The 23881-nt window shown below is 40.2% G+C and overlaps 2 protein-coding genes across 2 annotated transcripts in view; one reads left to right on the top strand and one right to left on the bottom strand.

The window, feature by feature from the left end:
* The window catches only part of LOC117942346 (protein FAM124B), a 12396-nt gene extending 8667 nt beyond the window's left edge, over positions 1-3729 (top strand). Inside the window, exon 8 of the mRNA XM_034867760.1 lies at positions 3078-3729. Coding sequence (XP_034723651.1) covers positions 3078-3685 — 608 coding nt within the window. The 3' untranslated portion in view covers positions 3686-3729. The remainder of the gene's footprint in view (positions 1-3077) is intronic.
* A 985-nt stretch (positions 3730-4714) lies between these two features.
* mmp28 (matrix metallopeptidase 28) lies at positions 4715-23644 on the bottom strand. Its single transcript, XM_034862306.1, has 8 exons — positions 23359-23644; positions 21564-21640; positions 19676-19875; positions 12240-12461; positions 11739-11984; positions 8245-8394; positions 7105-7272; positions 4715-6309 (listed from the first exon to the last, which is right to left on the bottom strand). The coding sequence occupies exons 1-8, from the start codon at positions 23482-23484 to the stop codon at positions 5915-5917; spliced, it is 1584 nt and encodes a 527-aa protein (XP_034718197.1). The 5' UTR covers positions 23485-23644; the 3' UTR covers positions 4715-5914.
* Between the last annotated feature and the right edge of the window lie 237 nt (positions 23645-23881).

The raw sequence follows: 23881 nt of genomic DNA on the forward strand, positions 1-23881 counted from the left end.
AGAAGTCATATTATAGTATGTTGAAAAAAAGGCATAAAAACATCATAGTATAGTATGTCGAAAAAGTCATAGTATAGTATATCAAAAACGCCATAGTTTAGTTTGTCGAAAGATTCATAGTAAAGTATATCAAAAACGGCATAGTATAGTATGTTGAAAAACGGCATAGTGTAGTATGTCGAAAAAATCTTTAAAAGTCATACTACAGTATGTCTCAAAAAAGTCATAGTATAATACAGTATGTCGAAAAAATCTTTAAGAAGTCATAGTAAAGTATATCGAAAAAAGGCATAATATAGTCTGTTGAATGAAAGTAATAAAAAAGCAAAGTATAGTATGTCAAAAAAGTCATAGTATAGTACAGTATGTCGAAAAAATCTTTTAGAAGTCATAGTAAAGTATATAGAAAAAAAGGCATAGAATAGTCTATCAAATAAAAGTAATAAAAAAGTCACAGTATAGTATGTTAAAGAAAAGTCATAAAAAAGTCATGGTATATTATTTCAAAAAGAGTGTTTAAAAAGTAATAGTATAGTATGTATGTTGAAAAAATAAGTCATAGTATGTCCAAAAAGTCTTAAAAAATTCATAGTAAAGTATGTTGAAAAAAAAGTCATATTATAGTTTGTCGAAGAGTTGAACCTTTAACCTCCTACCTTCATTCTATCTCTAGCAGCTTATTTCACTGAGCTATTTCTGTAACACACAATGCAGTGGTTTGGCGGTGTACTTGTGACAGAAACCTTGTTGTACTTGTTCACATTACTGATGACCTAAAAGTCATGGAATAGTACGTAGATTAAAAGTCAAAACATAATAATGAAATAATATATTATGAATGATGAATATGAATAAGGAAAACATTTTAATATGTTGAAAAAGTAAAAAGTGATAGTATATCGTATGCCAAAAAAAGGCATAGTATAAATAGTATGTCGAGAAAAAAATCATAAAAAGTCATAGTATGTTGAACCCTCAAACTCTAATCTTCATCGTCTAGCAACTTATCTCACTGAGCTATTTATGAATACATTGGTTTAGCGATATATTTATTGTTCACCTTACGGAAGACAAAAACGTCACATTATAGTATGTCGAAAAAGTCTTTAAAAAGTAATAGCACAGTATGTTAATAAAAAAGTAATAGTATGTTGAAGAGTTGAGCCCTCAACCTTCTGTCTTCATTCCATCTCTAGCAGCTTAGTTCACTAAGCTATTTGTTAAGCTCATGATGCATTCGTTTTGGCATTACTGAAGACGTAAAAAGTCATAGTATAGTATGTCAACAAAGGTCTAATAAATGTAACTGTATATAAATAGTGTGTCAAAATAAGTCATAAAAAAGTCATAGTATAGTAAATCAAAAAAGTCTTTAAAAATTTACAGTATAGTACTATTTCAAAAAAGTCTTTAAAAGGTCACAGTATAATATGTTGGAAAAAAGTCATAGTATAGTATGTTGAAAAAAGGCATAAAAAATGTAATGTAGTCATAGTATAATATGTGAAAAAAGACATCATATGTTGTAGAGTTGAACTCTCAACCTCCAATCTTCATTTTATCTCACCGAGGTATCTGTGAAGGATATAATGCATTGGTTGGGCATTTTATTTATTGTGCACATTACTGAATACATAAAAAGTAATAGAATAGAATATCAAAAAAAGTAAAAACATATTTTTGAACAGAATAATGAAAAATTCATGGTATAGTATGTTGAAAAAAATGGCATAAAAAATGTGAATTAGTCATAATACAGTATGTAAAAATAAATGTCATAGTATGTTGTAGAACCCTCAACCTCCCAGCTTCATTTTATCTCTAGCAGTTTATCACACTGAGCTCTCTGAAGTTCATAATTCATCAGTTGGGCATTGTATTTATTTTTCACAGTGTGAAAAAGTTGTAGAATAGCATGTCAAAAACGTCAATGTATAGTATGTCATAAAAGTAGTATGTTGGAAAAAAGTAATAGTATAGTATGTTGGAAAAAAGTCATAAAACAGTCATAGCATAGTATGTCGAAAACAAATCATAGTATATACAGTATGTCAAAAATAAGTAATTATCCGAATTATGTCAAAACATTTGATGACATACTATAACATTTGTCACCTTGTTTATATTTTTTGAAATTCAAATGCATTACAGTTTTTGCAGATGGCTTACACACTTGGAGATAAATATCTCACTTCTATGACAAGATGAAAGCTGCAATCAAAACGTAACAATCCTTTTTCAAATAGGCATTTTTGCAACAAAATTATACATGCACCATTTGAGTTACTCTTTCGAAACAGCAACCACACACTGATTATTAAAAACACTGCTCTCTTTATTACTTTGTATATGTATTTTCTCATACAGGCTCCTGGTAAAGTTCCAGTACAGAACATCTAATTACATTTAAATAAACGCAAAAATTCAAAAAACAATTGATACTGTTTTTTTTTTTCCTTTGCAGGTTTTACAACAAAAATGAAGATAAGTAGAATTACAGTAGAGTAATCAATACAATGTTACTGTAAATAAAAAACAATACATATAATTGCAGTAAAATTACAGTGCATTGGTAGACAAAACCATGTTTTGTAACGAACGGGGGGGATTATTTATGGATCCTGCTGTCTGTGTGGGTCTGGCCACATCATGTCAATCACATCACAAGCAATATAATCCCTCGCCAGGCAACGGGGGAAATGGACCCCACCTCAATGTCACAGCACGCCTTTTCCATTGCTTGCCGAAGAGGCATCGTGCACTTTCCAACGCCAAGCTGGAAATTATTCCTCAATCGGTTTGACAAATACTAAAGTGTCGAGTAGGGACCTAGAGTGGCATTATGATGGAGAACTCTTTGCAGACTAATGGGGGCACACAAGGTGATATTTCCCAAATTTCAGACAGCCTTATCCTTCAACGCTAACTGCAAATTATCTGACCCTAGGGCTATGGACCTCTTTTCTCCAGTCACTTTAAATCAACTCTACACAACCACACTCAATTTTAGTACAATAGCAAAGGTTTTTGATGCCCACTTTTGTGATTCCGCTGAATTTGATTTTGGTTGTCAACAGGACACAGACCGCGCAGTGACCCTGTCCTTGAGAAGCTTCATGGAGGAGGTGGTGGAGCCGAGAGCCAGGGATCAGGAAGCTGCTGCAGCACCCCCCCAGGCAGCTCCTGTTACTCATCCCAGCGCAGCAGCCCTGCGCCGCCATCAACCACCAATCACCCAGACTCTCCTCTGCGCCCCTCCATCGCACGTTCACTGTCTGATCTCCTTCTGGAAGAGGATGAGGAGGAGCCAGAGACCAACGTAGACACAGGAGTCCCTGTCTCACTGCACTCTGACGCGCTTGTCAAAATAATTGCTCGCTCTTCTACCATGGACCCTTTGATGACTCCCCACCATGAGAGACCTGCAGCTGTCGGGGCTTCAGCTGTTGAGGGTCTGGCCAAGGAGCTGATTGAATGTCTGCCACGGACACACATACACCCTCAGGTCGCCTCCAGGACTTGGGGCTCCTCTAGATGTGCAGATGCAGCCAAGAAGGGCTGTGGCAGCAGGACTGTGGCAGCTGGACAAAGCCCCTCGAAAGAGCTCTTTGTGGAGAACAGGACTACTGCTGAGCTGCTTTCAGCACACACAAACAAGGAGCCAGTCGATGAGTTCTTCATCTAAACCCCTGTTACTACGCTACCTGCGTGGTAGTAATCACAGTGCAACAAAGCATAACATATCACACAGCAACACAAGATGGACGATGAGAAACTCTGAAAGAGGAGGTGAAGTTATGCAGGAGAACAGAGCTGTGTAGTTTGGCAAAAGTGAAATCTTCTGGGACACAGAAGAAACCAAAGTTCAGCTGCAGGTGACACTTTCTGCTCCGAAATGTCTAAAGTGTAAAGATTTTTTTTTTAAGATTATTTTTGCCAGGACAGCTGAAGACATGAAAGGGGGAGGAGGAGGGGGGAGATGACATGCAGCTAAGGCCTGCTGCGTCGGAGGGGGGGGGGTAAACCTCTGTACACTGTATGGGCGCCCGCTCTGCCAACTGAGCTATCTGGGCACCCAGAAATGTCTGAAGTCTGACTCGTCCCATACATAGAGCTGCCAAGAGAGCAGTACAAGGTACGTGATATTTTAAATCAGTGCAGGTAATAATATTCTTCAATGTTGAAAGTATGACTTACATTTAGATCTAACTAACTTTGTGTAGCTATTGTGGTAAAATGTAGCCGTTTGAATAGCAAAACATGAAGGAAAAGCTCTGGATTATGTTGTTACTAATGCCGGACTAGGTTTCTGTCACATTACTTAGCTTGGCATGCTAATGATTTATTTTTTGACTGCTGTTGAAACAGATGATGATCTCAGCGTGGAGGCACTTTTTGATGGAGCTGTTGATCGTGATTAGAAATCTGATTTAGTCTGATTGCTTTCCACGGCGCAGCACTGTCAGTCAGTGTTACAGTAAAAGTATGGCCTAGTGGCTTTTGATTACATGTGTTTAAATGCACTTCAAATTATCTGTATTTAGTAGTATATGTGTGGCAAAATGTTTAAGACCAGGCCAAATTACTGTCTTTAAGAGGTTTGAATTTTCTCATATAATTCTTTTCCTTAGATAGCCTAGAATTTACAGAACATTTGGACTTTACAAAAAGCTGGTAATATATATATATATATATATGTATGACAGACAGATTTATTTAAGTGAAAGTTTAACATCATGAATTAGACTGATCAGGTACAAAAGAAGTCAAACCCACAACATTACTGCACAGTGCCCATTGCCATTGTAGTTATTGTAGCTGTTTAAAGACAAGACTAATCAAATATAATATTGTATTGTGAGGAAAGGAAAATACTGTGCATTTGATGACCTCATGAGTCCTGGCATATGATGACTAACTGTGTGTCCTGACATGTTTCCACTAGACAAAGCGTTTCAAGTATGTAATGTCATTGTCAAAATGAATTAGCTGTAGGATTAGTATACTCTCTAGTGATGTAAGAGCTACATTGGACTGACTGATGTCTGCTCTGCCTGCAGTGATGAAATATTATATGCCAAGTGAATACTCTGATAAGATGAAAAGGTCACCAGAATGAAGGATGTGTCACCGATGTATAACCACCCTGTTATAAAACTACTGTTGAGTATGGCCTCACAAACCAGACAGAATTACATTTTGGTTCAATGGAGAATCATTCATGGTTACAGTTGAATCATCATTAAATGGTTTCTTAAAATACATCACAGCTGTCAGCTCTGTGATAACATCCATCATGATACACTTTATAATGCACTAATTATATAGTCCAAACGTTGGACCTAAACAACTACCTGCTTTGACAGATGTGAATCAGAAATGTGACCTCACATACTGCTGAGCTCATACAGATGTCGGCCTTTTACCGTGGCGAGCAATTAGCAGGCAACACACAACCACAGGCAAAAGGAAGTAACAGTCATTTATACAATATGTTATATATTAGTGACATTGCAGAAGAAATGATAAAAACACATATTGTTTAGTTTCTCTGTTTGTGTGCAACTACTAAAAGAGAATAAAAGATGGTTTTAAAAGCATAGTTCCAACCTGTCACTTAACAGTAGACAATCCAGTCATTATCTAAACTGTAATAATGAGGCTTCAATTGCACATCAATTTAAAGGAATGTCCATTGCTGTGCAGTATAAATACTATATGTGCATCAAAATGTGTAAACCAAAATGTAAGAAATTTTGTTGAATACCTTCAAGGCATGAGATTGCTGAGCTAGGCTCCTTTAACAACACATTTAACTCAATGTGGGTTTAGGCTGTTGTTTAGCGCCTTACATTATAGTTTATACTGATCAACAAATTGCACTTTATCGTAAGCTTACAGCTCCCTCTGCTGGTCAGAGAATGCTGTTGCTCTGAGGAGCGTTGCTGCAACCAGTCCAGCCCAGATCTTTGGCCCACTGGCCCTCTCTGGTGACACGCACCTTAACCGGGTCAAATCTCCAGAACCGCTGTTCTCTGAACAGGTAGAGGCGTCCGTCGGGACGGGTCAGCGCCCCATTGGTTCCCTGTGGCACACCAGTCCAGTCTGCCAGCCTGCGAGGGTAGTAGGGTTCTTGGTGCAGGGTTTTGAGGTTAAGCACAGAGTAACGGGAGCCCTTGAAGAGGACCATGTGACCCAGAGGAGCATAGTAGAAGGCACAGTCAGGGTGTCGGGGCAGCCCCAACTCACTGCTCTTCCTGGGGAAGCCGGGGTCCAGTACACTGCCTGTGTAGCGCCACATCCGCTTCCCTGCACACCACCAGACGAGACGGAAAACATGAAGTTACAAATTCTATAAGTCAACACTAAAACAACTTAAACTTCAAGATTTATTTTTGTAGAAATCCTTTCTAACACACCATCTTATAATGTTTGAGCTTAGTGACTCTACAAATTCATCGAGTACTTGACATATTATAACCGCTAACAGGACTAACTCGCTTGGCCACTTAGACTTAGATAAGTCTAAGACAATTCTCCGACTTCTATCAAAATACAAAAAATGCCCTGAGCTCTGCTCTTTTAAAACTAAGTATAACCCTTGCAAACAACAGAAAAGAATTGTATTATGTTTTGCATTATTCTCCAAAGAGAGGCTTAGAATGAACTATTTTTGGGATTCAGTGTCTTGGAGAAATGCAACCTGCTACTTATGAGAGCAAAGTATCGATAGAGCCACTTAGCTCACAGATTTAACAAGGAAAGAGAGGAAAAAAATGCAGATAAGTATAAGTAGGTTGTCTGTATTTTGCACATAAGCAAATCTAGATAACACTGTTGAGTTTTTGACTTTTAACTTTTAACCTAGCCTAACATAACAAGTTATTAGCCTTTAGCACAAAGAGGACGCTACTTTAAAACTACAGCTGAGGCTTCTGCTATTTAAAGACTACAGTCTTTAAAGACTACAGTCTTTAAATAAAATTTTCCTCATTAAAAGGCACACGTAAATCTATTTTGGGGGCTTTAACAGATTTGGGAGGTTAGGGAATGTCTTTAAAAGGAAGTGTGAGAGTCCCATTAATGAGTTCAGTGATGCAGTACCTTTGAAAAAATACCACTTGGAGTCTAGCGGGGAGAAGGCAGCGGCCTCGATGGCCGGAGGGAGGTCAGACCAGCGCTGACGGAGAGGCAGCGGGCCACTCACTCCGCCGTCAGCCAAGACTGTCCAGTACACACTGCCCCGAAACACCAGCACTGTGTCATTCTGGTCTAGAGATAAACAGAAAAGAATAAAAACACATGAGTAGGTATATGTATGTATAAATACATACACACCCACACACACACACACACACATTGAAGTGCTAATATTATGCTCATTTTCAGGAATAGTATTGAAAGGTTATATCAAAATAGGTTTACATGGTTTAATTTTCAAAAAAAAAAACTCATTTTGTTGTACTGCAAATTGCTGCAGCTCCTCTTGTCACCCTGTGTGTTGAGCTACCTGTTTTACCTACAGAGTGAGATATCTCACTTCTGTTCCGTCTTGAGGTTAGCATTATAACGTTTGTTACAAAGTGACACACGTTCGTCACGGAAGTAAAGGCTGGACTACAACAGAGCTGTTTGGAGCAGTTTGTGAACAGTGTTTTCTGTTGGAGATGGTAAGTCCCTTTGGGGTGGACTTTGAGGCTTTTTCACTTTGGAAGTCTATTACATGCACAAAAAAGATATATAACACAATAAAGGAGGGGGGAAAGCATAAAATGAGCACTTTTAAGTTCAATCTTGACTTTTTAATAATATGATTTTTTATACAACATACTGTACTATGACTATTTCATGCGCTTTCCCCTGTTCACCATGCTATACTATGACTTTTGTGACTTTTTTTATAAGAAATCATACTACTGACTTTTGGTTTTGTATGAAGACTGAGATGCAGTTGAAAGCTTCATTTAAGAATCTGGCGAGTAAACATTGCGTTCAGACTTTTGTGAGAGAAGAAAATGGTTGGATGAAACGTTGCTCTTTTTCTTGTTTTGTTTCATTGCAAGTAATATTAGTATAGCTGTAGAAAGATAAATATAACAGGATTATTTTCTGTTTCTGCAGGTTTTTTAGCAGGTTTTTCTTTTTCAGCTTTTTAAACCCACACCAGTAACCACAGTCATGAGGGATGTGGCTGAATGTTTTTTGATATTAAATATTTATAATAATATTTCCTCTGGACCTTACCCATAGTGATGGCATCAAAGACACCCTGGCAGTATAGGGGCTGCCCTGTGGTCTGACGCGCGTTGTGAAGCTCTGTAAACTCCCACTCCTGCAGAGCGGCATGCAAAACCTGGCCTGGCAGCCTCACAGGGTGATCACCCAATGGCTTACCTGAGGGCAAAAACAAAGCCACAAAACAGTCAACTAAAAGGCCTCAGACAAGGTCATGAGAGATGAATCCATGTACTGTCACATTCCCTTTAAGTAGGTTTACTACAGTAACAAAGCTATAAGTATAGAAGATATGTCACTGAGAGACACAGACAGTCTAATTTCTAATGCATGCTAAAAGCAATTTAGGTACTTTCTAAATTGGACAGCATGGGAACAAATGGAAAGACACAAACAGTGCAGACTAAAAACAAGACTTGGATAATGTTAACTTTTAAATTGTCCATTACAGGAAGTGGCTGAGTTGATGTACACTGATGGGTGATATTATTCTGCCCAGGAAATAAACAAAGAACTCTAGATAGAGCGCACAATGAAACCTTAAACTTGCTGAATTGTTAGCACACAAAAAACTTTTTTTTTGGCCTGTGCAGCCTCATAGTGCAAATACCTGGCACAGGAGACCAAACGGATAAAAGGAAGAATCAAAGCAGAACAAAAGGGAAAAAGCACAACATACCAAAGCGTAAGAGTAAACGATGGTGCTTTACATGATTACAGCCATTTAGTCTGCAAGGAGCTGAACAAACATTTGTGTAGGAGGTGGATAAAATCAGCACGTCCAAGAACAGGAGGACGGCAGGAAAAATAGATGTACACACAACACAGTGGATAACACATGAACAGCTGCCCATAAGCGATAAAGCAGTGTGAGAGAGGGTGTGTGTGTGTGTGTGTGTGTGTGTGCACTGCTGTAAGATAAGGGCTGGATGTCTGACCTCCCTCCTTTGCTGTTTACATTCATCAGTAGTGAAAGAAGTATTCAGATATTTACTTAAGTAACAAATATCACAATACAAAAAAATAAAAAAAGTCATGCATAGAAAATGTTACTTAAATACTGTACGTGCTTATTGTGAGTACACAAAATGTATTTACAATAGTATAAGTTCTTTTCACATGAAATTGCATTTATTTGAGATGTGAGTCAGCAGAGGTAAAGACTTTTTTAAACAAATGGTTTTATAAAGTACTATATTGTGTTATAGTTTAAAGCAGGCGGGAAATGCAAATTGGACATTAATGCATCAGCAAAATTAATAAGAGATTTAATACAGTAACACTCACTGGGGCCATTGGTTGATTTGGGCCAAAGAAGTGTATTTGGCAAATAATACTTAAAAATAATTTTACTAATTATTGTAATATTAACATGTTCAAGGCAGGACGTTTACTTGGAAATCCGTACATTGTGGTATTACTCTTAAGAAAAGAATCTGAGTAATCATACATAGTGTACATACTGTACATTGTCTTATGTAGGCAAAACCACCCACACACACACACACACACACGCACACGCACGGCTCAAATCTTTAAGCAGAAGTAGCATTTTTCACAGCCCTTGCAGTCCTTTCCGTTGCGGTTCTCATCCGTCTCCGGAGCTGTTTGACATTTACGTAGGAGCAGCTGCAGTCTGCAGAAACTACTGGAAATCAAGTTGATGAGCAGACGCGTAAAAAAAGCATGTTGCATTTTGCTAAACTCCACCTATGCGCCAACTATAAAACCCTGGATAACTTTTTGTGAAGCAATGAAAAAAGTAATCAGAGACTAATAACTAAAGACAGATAAGCAAACATTGCCAGGTTTAGCTTCTCACATCTCACAGCTCAATGAGCAACTAACTACTCGGTAGTGACTATTCATGCAATGGTAGTAGCAATGGTCACATATTAATCAAAGTGGCATTAAGTGCTGCAGTTATCGAGTGTAACTGAGCTGAAAATTTGTGTTTAAGGTAGCAGAGTGGTCAGTTGCTGGCAAATACCATTTTAGGAAGCTGAGGCCAGAATATCTTAAGAGGCAGAGCAGAAAAAGAGGAATCAGGACGCAGCCTGCATGCCAGATTCTGTTAAGGTGAATCTCAAGTTCAGAATGGAATTATCCATGAATTATGAATTATGATTGTGAGAACTGTCCTGCAGCCATGCAAACATTCCTGCAGCAGGCTGTGTCCTCACTAGCCCTTTGCAGCTGTTTTCAGCTTATTTCAGAGGCAAAGCAGAGAAAGCACTTGATGCACTGTTTGCAATTTGTACATTCAGAGTATCACATAATCACAGAGGCGAGGAGGTTGAGTAGTTGCAGAACATAGTTTAAAGAAGACGTTCTTGTGCAACTGCTACGGTAAAATCAGTATATTGGCAGCAGAGCAAACCCAAGCAACAGGAGAACTGTGCACATGTGGAAACCTGCCTCACACATGCCAGAAGGGACAACACACTAACAGTAAACAGAAACTAATATAACTGCAACACACACAACGTATGTAATGCTCCTCCACTCTGCAACAACACCAGCAATCTATCACAACAGAGGCAACCAAACACCCAGGTAAACACTGTGTGTAGCACTTAGAGGCTGGATAATAATAATAATGGATAAATGTGTGTGTGTGTGTGTGTGTGTGTGTGTGTGTGTGTGTGTGTGTGTGTGTGTGTGTGTGTGTGTGTGTGTGTGTGTGTGTGTGTGTGTGTGTGTGTGTTTCAGGGCAGAGTGTTATTTTGATGTTCACACACCCTCTGCTGCCCTCAGTCTAAACCTTTCAGCTGAGAGGCCACAGAGCTGGAACTGATAGAACTTACTGTATGCTGTTAGAGACAAACTCAACTAAAATACAAAGAGAAAGTGTTGTTTCAACTCCTTGGACGCAAGATTTTATGTTTTATCATGTTTATCCGAATACACAATTAAAAGGGAATGCAAACATCTTTTTTTCTTTCTGTCAAATCCAGGTTTTAACGAACTCTCAACGGTGTTGCAGTTCTACTCAATCTTGTTCTGTGTTTGCAGCTGGTGCGCTTCGGGCTGCCTCTCTGGCCTTTTCACAGCTCAGTGCCACAACTCCAGATTTAACGGCTTGCAGAGTAAAAATGACTCTGCTTCTGCGTTTCCTCAAAGGCAAGTCTGGTTTCATAACAAGTCAGCAATTCCTTTCGCTTTCTTTAACTCAGCCGTCTGGAGGCCAGAGATTGAGACATTTGTCATCTGTCCACTAAAGTGCCCCCCCCCCCCCAAACCGTTCAGACTTTATACCTAAGGAAAAAAGCGGTGTAAATATCTCTGTGTGTCAAGTGAAGGTGCTACGTTCACCAATCATCTTGACCTTGGGACCACACACCATCCATTCCGCAAAGAAAACGTTTCCCTTGAGGGAAGATTTGGCATCTTAAAAATGTCTGAATCTGGATGAGAATTTAAGTCAAACATTTTTTAACAATGCTTGTCCCCACAGTTACAATAAGAAGAGATCCCTATAAAAAAAAGCACCATCATCTCACCGTACAGCTGCTGCACTGCAATGATGTCGTCCCAGCTCAGCACCAGGCTGCGGCCCAGTTTCCTGTAGTATGGCGACATTAGGGCGTGATGGACCGGGGAGTGTTCCAGTCCCAGAGTGTGACCGATCTCGTGGGCAGTCACCATGAAGAGGTTGTGTCCCTTGTGTCCGTTTAGCGTCCACCTCTCCGCCATGTCGAAGTGGGCTTCTCCCCGGCGAGGCAGGAAGGCGTGAGCCAGAGTTCCCCCTGAAAGTCAAAGAGAAGAGAAACCGTAAACTCTTGTTAACTAACTCTTGTTATTGTGTAATTCCGGTCAGTGCAGAGTGTGTAATCAACCTATTATCCTAATCCGGTTGATTCACAGTAATCCGGTTATTGCGAACACACAAACAGCAGGACTGGTAAGCTTTATTTATTTAAGAGGTTTTGCAGGAGAGGCCTGAGAGCAAATTACATACACAAAACAATCAACACACACACACACCAACACACACAAACAACCTGGTCCGTCAAAGGCATTGCTGGCCCCGTCATTGTGGTCTCCCTCATAAAATGCCAGTCGGATGTCTGCAGGGCCTTCGGGGGCCTCCTGGAACACCAGGCCGGACACGTTGCTCCACAACTGGAAGGCAACGCGCACTGCGAGCTGCACGGAGCCCAGAGTCAGGTGACGAGGCCAATTTACTATCTGGTAGGTCAGGTGACGTTTGTACCACTTCTCAGCTGGCGAGAGAGAGAGAGAGAGAGAGAGAGAGAGAGAGAGAGAGAGAGAGAGAGAGAGAGAGAGAGAGAGAGAGAGACTCACAATCTTATTCATCACAGACTTACAGCCAGTGCAACTGCAGATGTCTAGAGCTGTCTTGTAGTGCCATAAATCTGTCTGTTTATACGTAAACTTGTTTGAAATCATGCTTGGTAATTCTACTGGTTTTGTTATTGACATTAAAGGTGGTTTAAAAAAATAAAAGGTTTCATAAACTATTCATAATATTATTACCTACTGGAGTAGCTATGTATGTACATTTTGCATATCTGCATTATATATTTGGATGCCAGATATCTCATGTTCAACGGCGATGTTTTGAAGTAGAGCCTCTTCACATCCAAAATGATAGGATGTGAACCGCGTTAACTCACAGCTGGATAAACTAACAAGCACTCTTGACTAAACAATTTACTTCAACATGTGCCTGTGGTTTCTCAGCTTAGACATAATTACCTGTGTCGCAAACGTCTGAATCTTACATTTGTTCAGGGATGGAGAGAAGTGGGGGGTTCAACTCTGCAGTTCTTTAATTGAAACACTATTCTCTTCGCATACATGAAGGATTACTCATCAATGTAGCACTCTGGAGACAAAGCAACGATAAGAGCAAAAACACAAGCTCTGAGCCAGGCGGCACCCATTCACAACGAGCAGACAGAGAGACCGCCTCGCAGGAAACAGTCATTAGATAATATGAACCTTCAGGGAGCGGTGGCTGGACACCGCCTGTTCAGTAACGCTCCGCAATGCTGAAAGAGCTAGTGAACTAATTTTAAACAAGAAGTTTAAAGGAATTTTAAGAATTAGAGTTCGCTGTAATGATCATCTTAATGACCTCCATGTTTAGAAAAATAAATATAAATAATCCTTTATTTCTGGTCCTCTGAGAAATTGATAAAACAAAATAAAAAACATATATGGAGTAGAAGATGATTGCTGTTTTGTTACAATTATGCCATGACAAAATCCCAAATAAACTTAAAATTCAGGATAATATCTCTTTATAATATTTTTTATTTTAAACATACATGCAAACCGACAACCAATCCATTTGTCCCAACAAGTATAATGGCAACTCACTTTTACCTACTGATTTAGTTTTGTAACTGAATGGTTCAAGGGCAGCACAATACTTGTACAGGGACAGGGTCTTTCACTGACATACTGTATGTACATCTCATAGGTACATATAGAGTCCATTTTCCCCAGTATTTGACATATTGTTCATATAAGGTTTTGAGTAATTCTGACTTACAGACAACAAGGAAACAGAACCACTGCAAATGTGAAGTTGTAATAAGAGTAGTGCCCTTTAAAAGTATTTTTACAGCCTGTGTAGTAAGTAATGCACTTCAGACGACTAACCACAAGGGCTTTATACATTTACACATACTTTCACATTTGAGGCTTAACTAGAAAGTGGCAAGATAGATCAAGTACATACATACAAGTGTCAAAATATTTAAAAAGTGGAAACACCAGGGCCTCGAACTCCACAGCTGTATGGGAGTGAATAAGATTTACATTAATTTAAGGAAAAAAAGATACAGGAAGATAAGGATTCAACCTCAGGAGTAATGCTAATGTCTTCTTTAATTAAAGTCTAATTTGTATAATCAATTTAATATCTGGACCACTGGAGTAAGTGGGACACTTGAACACATTCCCTAGCTTACCCAACCCAGCTTCACAGTTTCACTCCTAGATGAACTGTATGCTTTCAGCTTGTTGCCATGTATGTAAATCTGTTTTCTCAGCAGAGCTCAGGCACCTTCTCTCCTTCCCAGACTGCCGCGCAGAGTAAGAGTTCCCCGAGGACAGCAGAGAAGCCAGGAAGTCAGATACACAAGACATTCCCCGACTTCCCATATGGAAGCAATTACCATGATGCCCTCTATCGCGCCAGTGTGGGGAGGGCGGGTTATCAAAGACATTAGGAAGTGACTGAGATCATCTGATAGCCAAACATATTGTTTGTGAAAGTGCAGACAGATTTCATTTGTTACTGGTGTCAACTTGGAAGTTGCTTGACGGAGCTAAATGCTAAGGTATGAGCGCTCACATGCTCACAATGACAACTTCCTTTTGATAACCAGGTTCACTATCTTGGTTGACTAATCAAGCAATCGTGTGCAAAACCCTGAGCTCCAAAACTGTGCATTCTGCTGAGATGTGTAAAAGTGCACTGCTATGAATCACATGTGCGCACTCACACTCTCTCACGCGCACAAAAACAAATCATACTTATAGCACTTATCTTTGACAAGGGTGGTGGAATGTCAGCTCTGTAAATATCAGTGGGAACGACCATCAGATTCCACTACAAGTCAAGGTTTGTTTTCAGTTTCCAGGAAGCTCAGAGACAGCCATGTTCACACAAGACAAAATCACAACATAGCTGAGAGTGACTAAAGTTAGGCATCAAGTTTAAGTCAAGTTGGCTCGCATGTGTTCTTGCTGCAGAAAAGACTGTTAAACTACATGGGTGGGCGGACCAATACCTGCAATATCAATATTACTGATCCAGAAAACACAAGAGCCAAAAGCCATGTTAGGAGCATTGTGAGGCTGTATTAAGCTCCTGACACACCACCCAAACGGCCGACCCTCAGCAGAAAAGGCAGTTGGGCTGATCAGTTTCCCCGAGTTGGTCAAGAAAGTGCCTCAGATTAACAAAGCAACGAGATGGCAGATGATTGGACGAACGCGTCATGTGGGTTTGATTTTTCCGGAAATTCAAAGCCAGACTGTCAAGGCGGCTTGTTGGGAATACAATCTCATACTTTACTATATCTTACTCCCCAAAACATGTTTCTGAACACATTTTAACTGAGAAATAGGCCATGCAGTTGCTGAATAGCTGAAAAGTTGAGGGTGGACAATGGGATTGTCAATGTCATAAACCAAAGTACTGGGCAAATTGAAATGTGAGAGATAAAAAGTTAAGGAATTTCCAAAGTGATTACAATTAATTCTGGTGACGACATGAATGTATGTACCAAATTTCAATGTATCCATCCAATTATTTTCAAAATGTTTCACTCACAACAACCATGAATGTGAACTGAATGGCTCTAGAGGAAAGGTGAATGATCGCTAAAGGATTCATTCACCTGGGACCAATAAATGTCTGTACAAAATGTATTAGCAATCCATCCAATAGTTGTTGAAATATTCCAGTCTGGACAAAGTCAGCGACAGACTGACAAACATTGCCATCGATAGGATCATGTTGCAATCATCTAACAAGGCCCGCCGCTATCATGGCTAAAAACAAGAGCTGTACACAAGTAATTCAAAGTTTACCTCACAAAGGTGGGTTTTGCTGGTATTTCACCAAGTCTGAATCTGTTTGACCAAATACTCAACACAAATTCAGTAAGCATTATTCAAATCATTCACAGACATGCAACGTATAGGCCGAGGTTACACAGCCTTACTATAATCACAGTTAGGTCATTACACCGCTAAACTCAATCAGTGGAAAAATAAAGCCAGATCTAAAAGGGGTTAGACCTGAGGACGTAAAAGTATCTGACACTAAACTCTTTGTGCAATATTGCTGCCACCTGTCATTATTATGTCTGAGACTAAAATAATGACAATGAAAGGGTTGTTTTCTTCATCAAGAACAGACTGTAATCCGTGCAAACATTCAGTCACTCAGCAAGATAACCAGTCATTTAGCCAGTAAGATTTCTGGCCATTGAGATAGTCCGCCAGCCTGACAAACAACATAATCCAGGCAGTCAGTTATGGATGTGTTTACCAGAAGGAACATGTCAGGTACTGACATGAAGAAGCAGCGGCAAACATCAGCCACAACTGCATTCCCCGAACATTAGCCAACGTTGGTGACAGGAAGGAATGCAGAGGCTCCCCACATCATGAGGCTGGAGGCACAGGTAGAAAGAGAGGGAGAAGAAAGCGCCCTCCTCCTGTCACTAGGCTCCTGCTATGCATTTACAAATGACTGTAAGGACCAAAGAGAGCGTAAGAACAAAATAAAACAAAACATTAATCATTTAACATGCATTACTGAATGACAAATAGTCAAGTTACTCCTCTAGTAAACTAGTAAAACACGTAAAATAAACAAGATAAATAAAACGTTGATACCGTTCAACAAAGCGCACTGGGTAATAGACAACATATGAACTAGTTGCTATGGACTCGTCACTATGCTTCCTCAATCAGGGAATATTTTATTGAACATTATCCAAAACCCCATTTCTCAGACGAGCGTTAAGTTGGGAGCTTGCATGCTACCACTCCTTCCTTCTCAAATGTCTTGAAAAGGCTGTCGGTTGCACAATTTCAGAAATAATTACTGGGACCAAAAGAATATTTAAGTCGGGTATGGCTGCAGCCTGGAGACCTCCTTTCTCATGCCTTCCAGGGTGCATGATATCCTCAAGACAGCTTCGACTTTTCAAAATAAAAGCTTGTGTCTGGTCCGCTTTGTTTTTGTACGTGGGTGTTATCGATGTTTTTTAACTAAATAGTAAGGCAGTCATGCTAATGAATGCAATGTTTTTTCAGCAGATGTCTTAGTTACAACATGATGGAACTAGCAAAGCAGTTTTGTGTTTATACATGCCGCGGGGATTTATTCTGTTTGGGAAATTGCACATGGAAAAATATGCGGCAGACAAGCCACTTTGAAATTTTGCGGTTTTCATGAATTGAAAATTTGAGTAATCCTCAACACAAGACTAAAAAAAAGTTGGATGACCTTCTCCTCAACAAAAGACATGAATAAAATGACAGGACCCTCCCCTATTTTCCTCCGGTGGTCCAGTCCATAAATACTATTCCCTAACAGGCTGAAAATGGATCCACACCCATGCCAAATAATAATAATTTACTCCTGGGTCTGGACTCTGACTTTAAACCAAGTTTAATTGAAATCCATTAAGCCATTTTTTTTTTTTTTAATATCCAGCCAACTTCAACAAATTCACAGATTCCCTGAGCGATATGGCTTCATCAACTCTAACTGAACCCCATGCATTGGAGCGTAAAGTAAATCCATTATAGTGTAAAGATTTTTACCCCAGCTCGACTTAATATCACCTTTATATGTTTATATAAGAGGGGAAAAACTGCACCTCTTAATTCTCTAAGATTTTCTGAAAAGCACCCTAAAACAGAAGAGGAGGAACCTCAATTACCTTGTGGAGTCTGGCAGTACTCAGCTGAACTCTGAACCACTGTTAAACACTTTAAATCCTGCAGTCTTTAGCCAGTTTAAATTGCAGTAATCTGCTCACCATTGGGTGCATTTATTACTGTGTTTATAGCAGAAAATTAGGGTAATCTTCAACAAGAGCCTCAATACTTATTTAAAGGAATTTAGAGGAAGAATCAGTTAAGATAAGATAAACCTTTATTGTCATAGCAAAACGGCCCGTACCATAAAACTGTGAGTGGCACAACTTTAGGTGCATTAGAGATAATAAAAAACAAGAATAATGTAAGACTTTACAGGGTCAAAGTGACTACATTGGTCAAAACTGCAGTATTTATCGAGCCACAACTTGGAATTATAATGACAATTCCTATATCACAGAGGAGATTAAAAAAAACTAGAACATATTCACATTTAACAAGCTGGAATCAAAGAATCCTTTACTTTTTTTAAATGACTCAGACCGACTAATCGAATATCAAAATGGCGATTAAGTTAAAAGTCGACAACTAATCCATTAATTGATTAATACTTGCAGCTCTAATAGTATGCCTTTCCTATTCTTTCCTGTTATAGTGTTATCATCCGTTTGTCCAACACTTGTTTTTGGCTCAGTTTTATCAAGGGGCAAAGTGTTGTAAGGGGAGTTGTGCATACCTTAGGTTGTACCCTCACTCATCTCTGTCCCTCTCCTACTGAGTCTCCTCCTCACTGTGCATGCCACCACCACCATCACTATCATCAGCCACGGGAGCTGATGAAGGTTCTGCTACTGCCAAAAGATATTTCTGTCAACTTGACACATTTGGCAGCGTCTGCCTGAAGGGCTGGTTCCTTTTTTTCAAGCAGCTTCTCTGCGCTTTCTTTGCTTTCCTTAACGTTATCCTCACCTAGTGCCACTTCACAGCTAGCTGCTGCTGCTGTAGCGGCATGTTCAGCTCTTTGGACGTTGTTGTTCCTGGCATGGTAACAGTTGCCGTAAAAAGTTTGGCAGCGTTGCAAATACTTATTGACATCTTTTCACTTTTTTCCTTTACCTGACCTTCTTAACTTTGTTTCATTTCTGCGTTTAGGGGGTGGCTGTAGCTCAGTCCGTAGGGAACCGGAGGGTCACTGTTTAAGTCCCCATACGGACCAAAATACGGAGTGTGGATTGGTAGCTGAATCAGCAGAGAGATGCCAATTCACCCACTGGGACCTGCCGGGTGCTCTTGAGCAGGGCACCGTAACCCCCACCCCCCAACCGCTCATGTTGCTGGTTCACTGGCAGCCCACTCACTCTGACATCTCTACATTTGTGCATGAATAGGTCCTGTGTGTATTTCAGGCCTGTGTGTAGTTATTACTAACAAACCAGAGTGTAAATTGTAATTTACCCACTGGGGATCAATAAACAGTATAAATAATAATTATTATTATTAGACTCGTATTGCTTGGTCTCTGTTTGTGTACTTCCCCTCTCACTGTGTTTATCTTTTGCACCTCGCACAGCGACGGACTAGTTCATTTCATCGGGAAATTAGACGGTGTACGGAAAAAACCTATCCTACGTAATATTTTGGACTTACTAAGTGTTTCGGGCCAGCCCAGAGTCAATTGAAAAAAAACTATGGGCCGCTGATCTAAGGGCCGCCCTTGGATCCCACCAACATCGGCCACCTCGGAGTTCAACTGGTCCCTGTTTTAGAACACTCCCACAACAGGCTGAAAAACTGAAAGCCATCCGCGCAGACTTGAGGTTCTTTGAGCCTGACACAGCCATCTTCCTTAAGCTTGAAATTACAATTACATTTAGAGTTTTTGATTTCTGAAAATACAGCATGACCAAATAACTGAATTTTGCAACCATAGAGGGCAATGAGTGATATCACAGCATGCTAGTGTTCAGTCAGGTTGTCCGCGCACATAAACATACATGCTCTTATGTGGATACTCAAAAACAAAATGGTGTCTCACACATGTGCACATTACACACAATACCTTGTGCAACAGAGGTCCTCCTGTGGCGCTGTGGTCGCCTAAGAGTGATGCTCTTTCCAGTGAAGATGGCGTTTACTCTCTGAGCCCAGATCTGCTGGCTGCTCTCATCCGACACCCCACAGCGGGGCTCCGCCATCTGCCTCAGAGTGGCGCTGTCAAGCTCACCTGTGACAGGAAGCCGGGACAACCACTGGAACTCTCTGCAGAAAGAGGTAATGTTTGCATGACGTTCTTCCTAAACAGACATTTAGCATTTTTAATCGTGAATGAACTGGGATTTAAAACTAACTGGATACTCTCTACTAGGGCTGGGCGATGGGGAGAAAAATCAGATATCACAATATTCTTAACCAAATAAGAGATTGACATTGCAGAGATATTCTAGGGTGACAATTGGTGCTTTAACAAAATATCTTCACACTTCGATTTTAGATAAATAATCAACAGTAATGTGGACATAATGTCTAAGTTGGGAAAAGGCAATTAATAGTACAGCAAGAACAGTCTGGTAAGTTCAGAAAATAATATCACTTTACTGTAATGCAGCCTTTAAAACCAGAACAAGACTACACTGATGTCATATCACGATATTACGATATCTAAACTAAAATGGTATCTAATCTCATATCACAATATTGATATAATATCGATATATGGCCCAACCCTACTCTCTACCAAGTCTGACTCCTTGCTTGACAAAATGAAGTTTACCCGTTGTTCTGAGAAGAGCAAAGATTTACAGTATGTTGATGATTAGACTGTAAGCCTGCAGCGCCTCAATTCTCAAATGCTGCTTCATGTGCACAAGATGAAGTTTGTAAACCACACACACTCTACTAGCCAAAGCTCAGCCCGATCTGTCATCACAAGCAAAGCTTTTCAATGAGTTTCCATTATAGAACAGTTTTCTGTATCAACAGAAGTACATTTCCAGGATAAAGCCTCACACCTGGTGCACTCTCGCTCTCTGTGTTGCAATTCTCAAAATCCCTTTGATATGGGAAACAACAACCTTCGATCTAGCAAGCAACATGCTGAAAATGGCAAGTTCTGATGAGAATTTGGATCGCTCATGTTACTGTATTGTGAGAACAGTAAACTTATTTTTCTTTCTCCTATCCTAGGCAACGGGGTAAGCCTCTACTCTCTAAGCATAGCTCCCATGGCGCCATTTTAATGCTAGAAAACAACATCATCTGCAGTTAGCATTTAGTTATTTCACTCCATGGTACCTCCTCGACTCGCAACAACTCTACTCGCCTTTTTTGGTTTTCAATTACAACAAAAAAGTCCAAGGTACCCGCTAACACGGTACTTTTTTTAGTACCACTTCAGTCGAGGTTCCAAGCGAGCTGAGGCGATACCAAAAGGTGATGTGAAAACCTGCAGACTAGTGATTGGTCGGAGAGGATCGTCACTAATCACCGCTAGCGACAGACAGAGGTGTCCTGAATAAACCAGCCGTGTTTAAGTAGTTTATCCAGCTGCATTTTTTTGCTGTATTACAGTAACTGTCAGTATATGGAGCAGAGGAGGGGGGGCGGGGGGGGGGGGTTCTTCACATTCCTGGATGGTTCAGAGAGGGTTCAGAATTCCCAGTGCAGAGGTGAGGGTGTTTTACTGCCCTGCGCTGACATTCAGCCCCGGGGCTCGTCCCATGCCGAGCTCACCCTTCCCCTCGATGAACACACTGAGCACCGTCTACCTCTGATCAGTAAAATATAGAGAAAGATTATGTTGGCCAAAAACTTTGTTCTAAAAATCATATCACATTCATTTTAGGACATCTGACTAGTTGTAATTTATTAATTGATATTGGCACAACTTCTAACCATATGTTGCCAACCAGAAAAGGCTTTAATAGATGAAGACCAGCGTTACCACCTACCGAATAGCTGACTCCATCTCAGCTGCATTGTGGATGTGGTTGTCCTGGTGGAGGTAGCCGTACTTTTCCAGAAAAACCTGGAATTTATAGAAAACTTGTTAATGCTACCGCTCTAACTAAACAAATCCCCCCCCCAAAAAATGATTATTTTGCATCCAAGTGACCCTATGTAAAAATGTAATTTTAACACTCTGGTAAATCCCCATAGAGGCATATCTCCCTATGAAGGGGGAAATAAATCATAAAAGTGTATATAATTTAAAAAAAAAAAAAAAGAAGATCATTTTACATTTGTACTGTAGCTCTTGTAGTTTGCCAAGGCAGATGTATAGATCTGGACCACACACGAGAGAAAACCCCCTGGGGTGTCCCTAAAAATTGATAGTTGCTTCTCAAGAATTTCATGTAAACCCAAAATATGCCTATAAAAGAGTGTAATAAATAAACCAATTGGGTACATGACTACAGTTGTTATGTTGTCGTTTGAGATTAGCCTTGTTGATAGTTTAATATTACGATCTCTCGTGTGGATGTAGCAGGTTTCGTGTTCAGACAGCAACATGCTCAGCTAAGATTACAGATGTGGTGAAGGTGGGTTGAAATTAAAAATTGACATGACAGATGTGCTTTGGCAAACAGGAATGTGCAACAAAAATGTCCCTTTAGAGACACCCAAACACGCCAGAAGGCTTTTTTATGTAAGAACAAGAGTTGTGGAACCGTATGTAATGGCCGGATGCTATATTCTCCTACAGACCATGGCAAAGACAGCTGTCTAATTAAACTACTGCAGTCCAAACAGCTGTGGGCAATTAAATTGTAACATCCCAAAATACCCTTAGGAGCCTTGGGCTTGGTCTCCTTTTATGTCACTATATGTAGTTTTAGTACATATTATTGTAGACAATAAACTACACATGCAGCGGTTCTTAAGACAGTATTTGCATAGTTAGCTTTTTAACCATTGGGGTCCCGCAGACAAAAATTATTTTTATTTAAATGTGTATTTTCTTTTCTTCTGGCCTTGTTAAACAATATGTAGAAAAGGACTGAAGTGGTAAACATTATCCGTTGCCACAAAACTGACACATTTGGTCAGAAAATGAGCACAAAATATTATTTGAGCATATTCCATGTTTTATATTATATAGGCTATGCAGGAAATGAATTCCTTTTGTCATATAATTTAGTGTCAATGCAATGTGTTTATTACATAATGACCAGACTTATGTTTGGGAGGGGTCTGAATGACAGAAATCCAAAAAAGGTTTATTTGGGATTTTTTTTTTTGGGGGGGGGGGGGGGGGGGGGGGGGGGGGGGGGGGGGGGGGGGGGGGGGTAGTCAACAACGGATTCTTATCTTATGATGAGGTCTCAAACCAAAACAGTTTCACATTTTCACAAAAAGTGTAGAAGTATAAAGGTGATAAAACAATTTGAGCAGTTGAAGAGGACCCCGACCCGAAACAAATCATTGGGGTCAGTGCTCGAATGAGTACTGGTAACATATTTCGGTAACAGTTTACTTAAGGTATCTACATAAGGACATGACACTGTCATGAACCCTAATTCATGTAGACACCTTCATGTAGTGTACCCCATATTTTCCCTCATACAGGAGCTTGGGTTTTTTTCATCTTGTTAACCTACAAATTACACAAAAGCCTCCTGTGGACAGGTGTTGTATATTATAGATTTGCTACAAATCCCAAACCCTGTGCATAATTGTATAGGCTACTGTGGTGTCCACATCAAATAAAACTTATCTTGTAGTTAACTTCTATCTAGGAATTACCCCAGGGTCCGAGGCCAGCGGGGCTCCTCCGGCAGTCTGCGCGGTGATGAGGGCAGCGACAGTGAGGATCCAGGCCGCCCTCCTGTCCGGTCCAGCGCCACATCGGTCTGGAGGTCGGCGGCTCATTGCGGGACAGCCACACTTTCACCACACCAGTCCTGGGCCGCATTTCTGTTGAGCTCCAAATCGAGTTTTCATTGTTTTCCTTGCTGTCAGAGACTGAGTACATGCTGCTGCTCGCCTAACCGCTCCATCCCTGCGAGGAGTGCCGGAGCCGACTCAACCACCGGGAGTCTTACAGGAGGGGGGCGGGCCCACCCCGCCCCTCTGGCCGCCTGCACAGCAGCTTTCTCTGCTGTGCCTATTATTGCAATTTAAATATGTAGTTTTTAAAGCTTGCCAAAATAGTCTTTGATATCAAATTATGCTATAAACATGCACAAAAAAAAAGAGAAGTAATTTACATATGTTCATGGGAGCATTATTTGGTGCACCAACTTCTTTTTTCTTCATGTTCTTTCCT

Source organism: Etheostoma cragini, chromosome 3 (genome assembly GCF_013103735.1).
Source record: "Etheostoma cragini isolate CJK2018 chromosome 3, CSU_Ecrag_1.0, whole genome shotgun sequence".
Lineage (NCBI taxonomy): Eukaryota > Metazoa > Chordata > Actinopteri > Perciformes > Percidae > Etheostoma > Etheostoma cragini.

Bases quoted from the DNA above. Each gene is read 5' to 3' on its own strand.
- mmp28 (XM_034862306.1), bottom strand. From the start codon at position 23,484: ATGAGCCGCCGACCTCCAGACCGATGTGGCGCTGGACCGGACAGGAGG. The intron at 19,876-21,563 runs GTAGGTGGTAAC...CTCTTTCTGCAG, and splicing joins GAGATGGAGTCAGCTATTCG to AGAGTTCCAGTGGTTGTCCC. The intron at 11,985-12,239 runs GTTGTTTGTGTG...TTTGACTTTCAG, and splicing joins CAATGCCTTTGACGGACCAG to GGGGAACTCTGGCTCACGCC.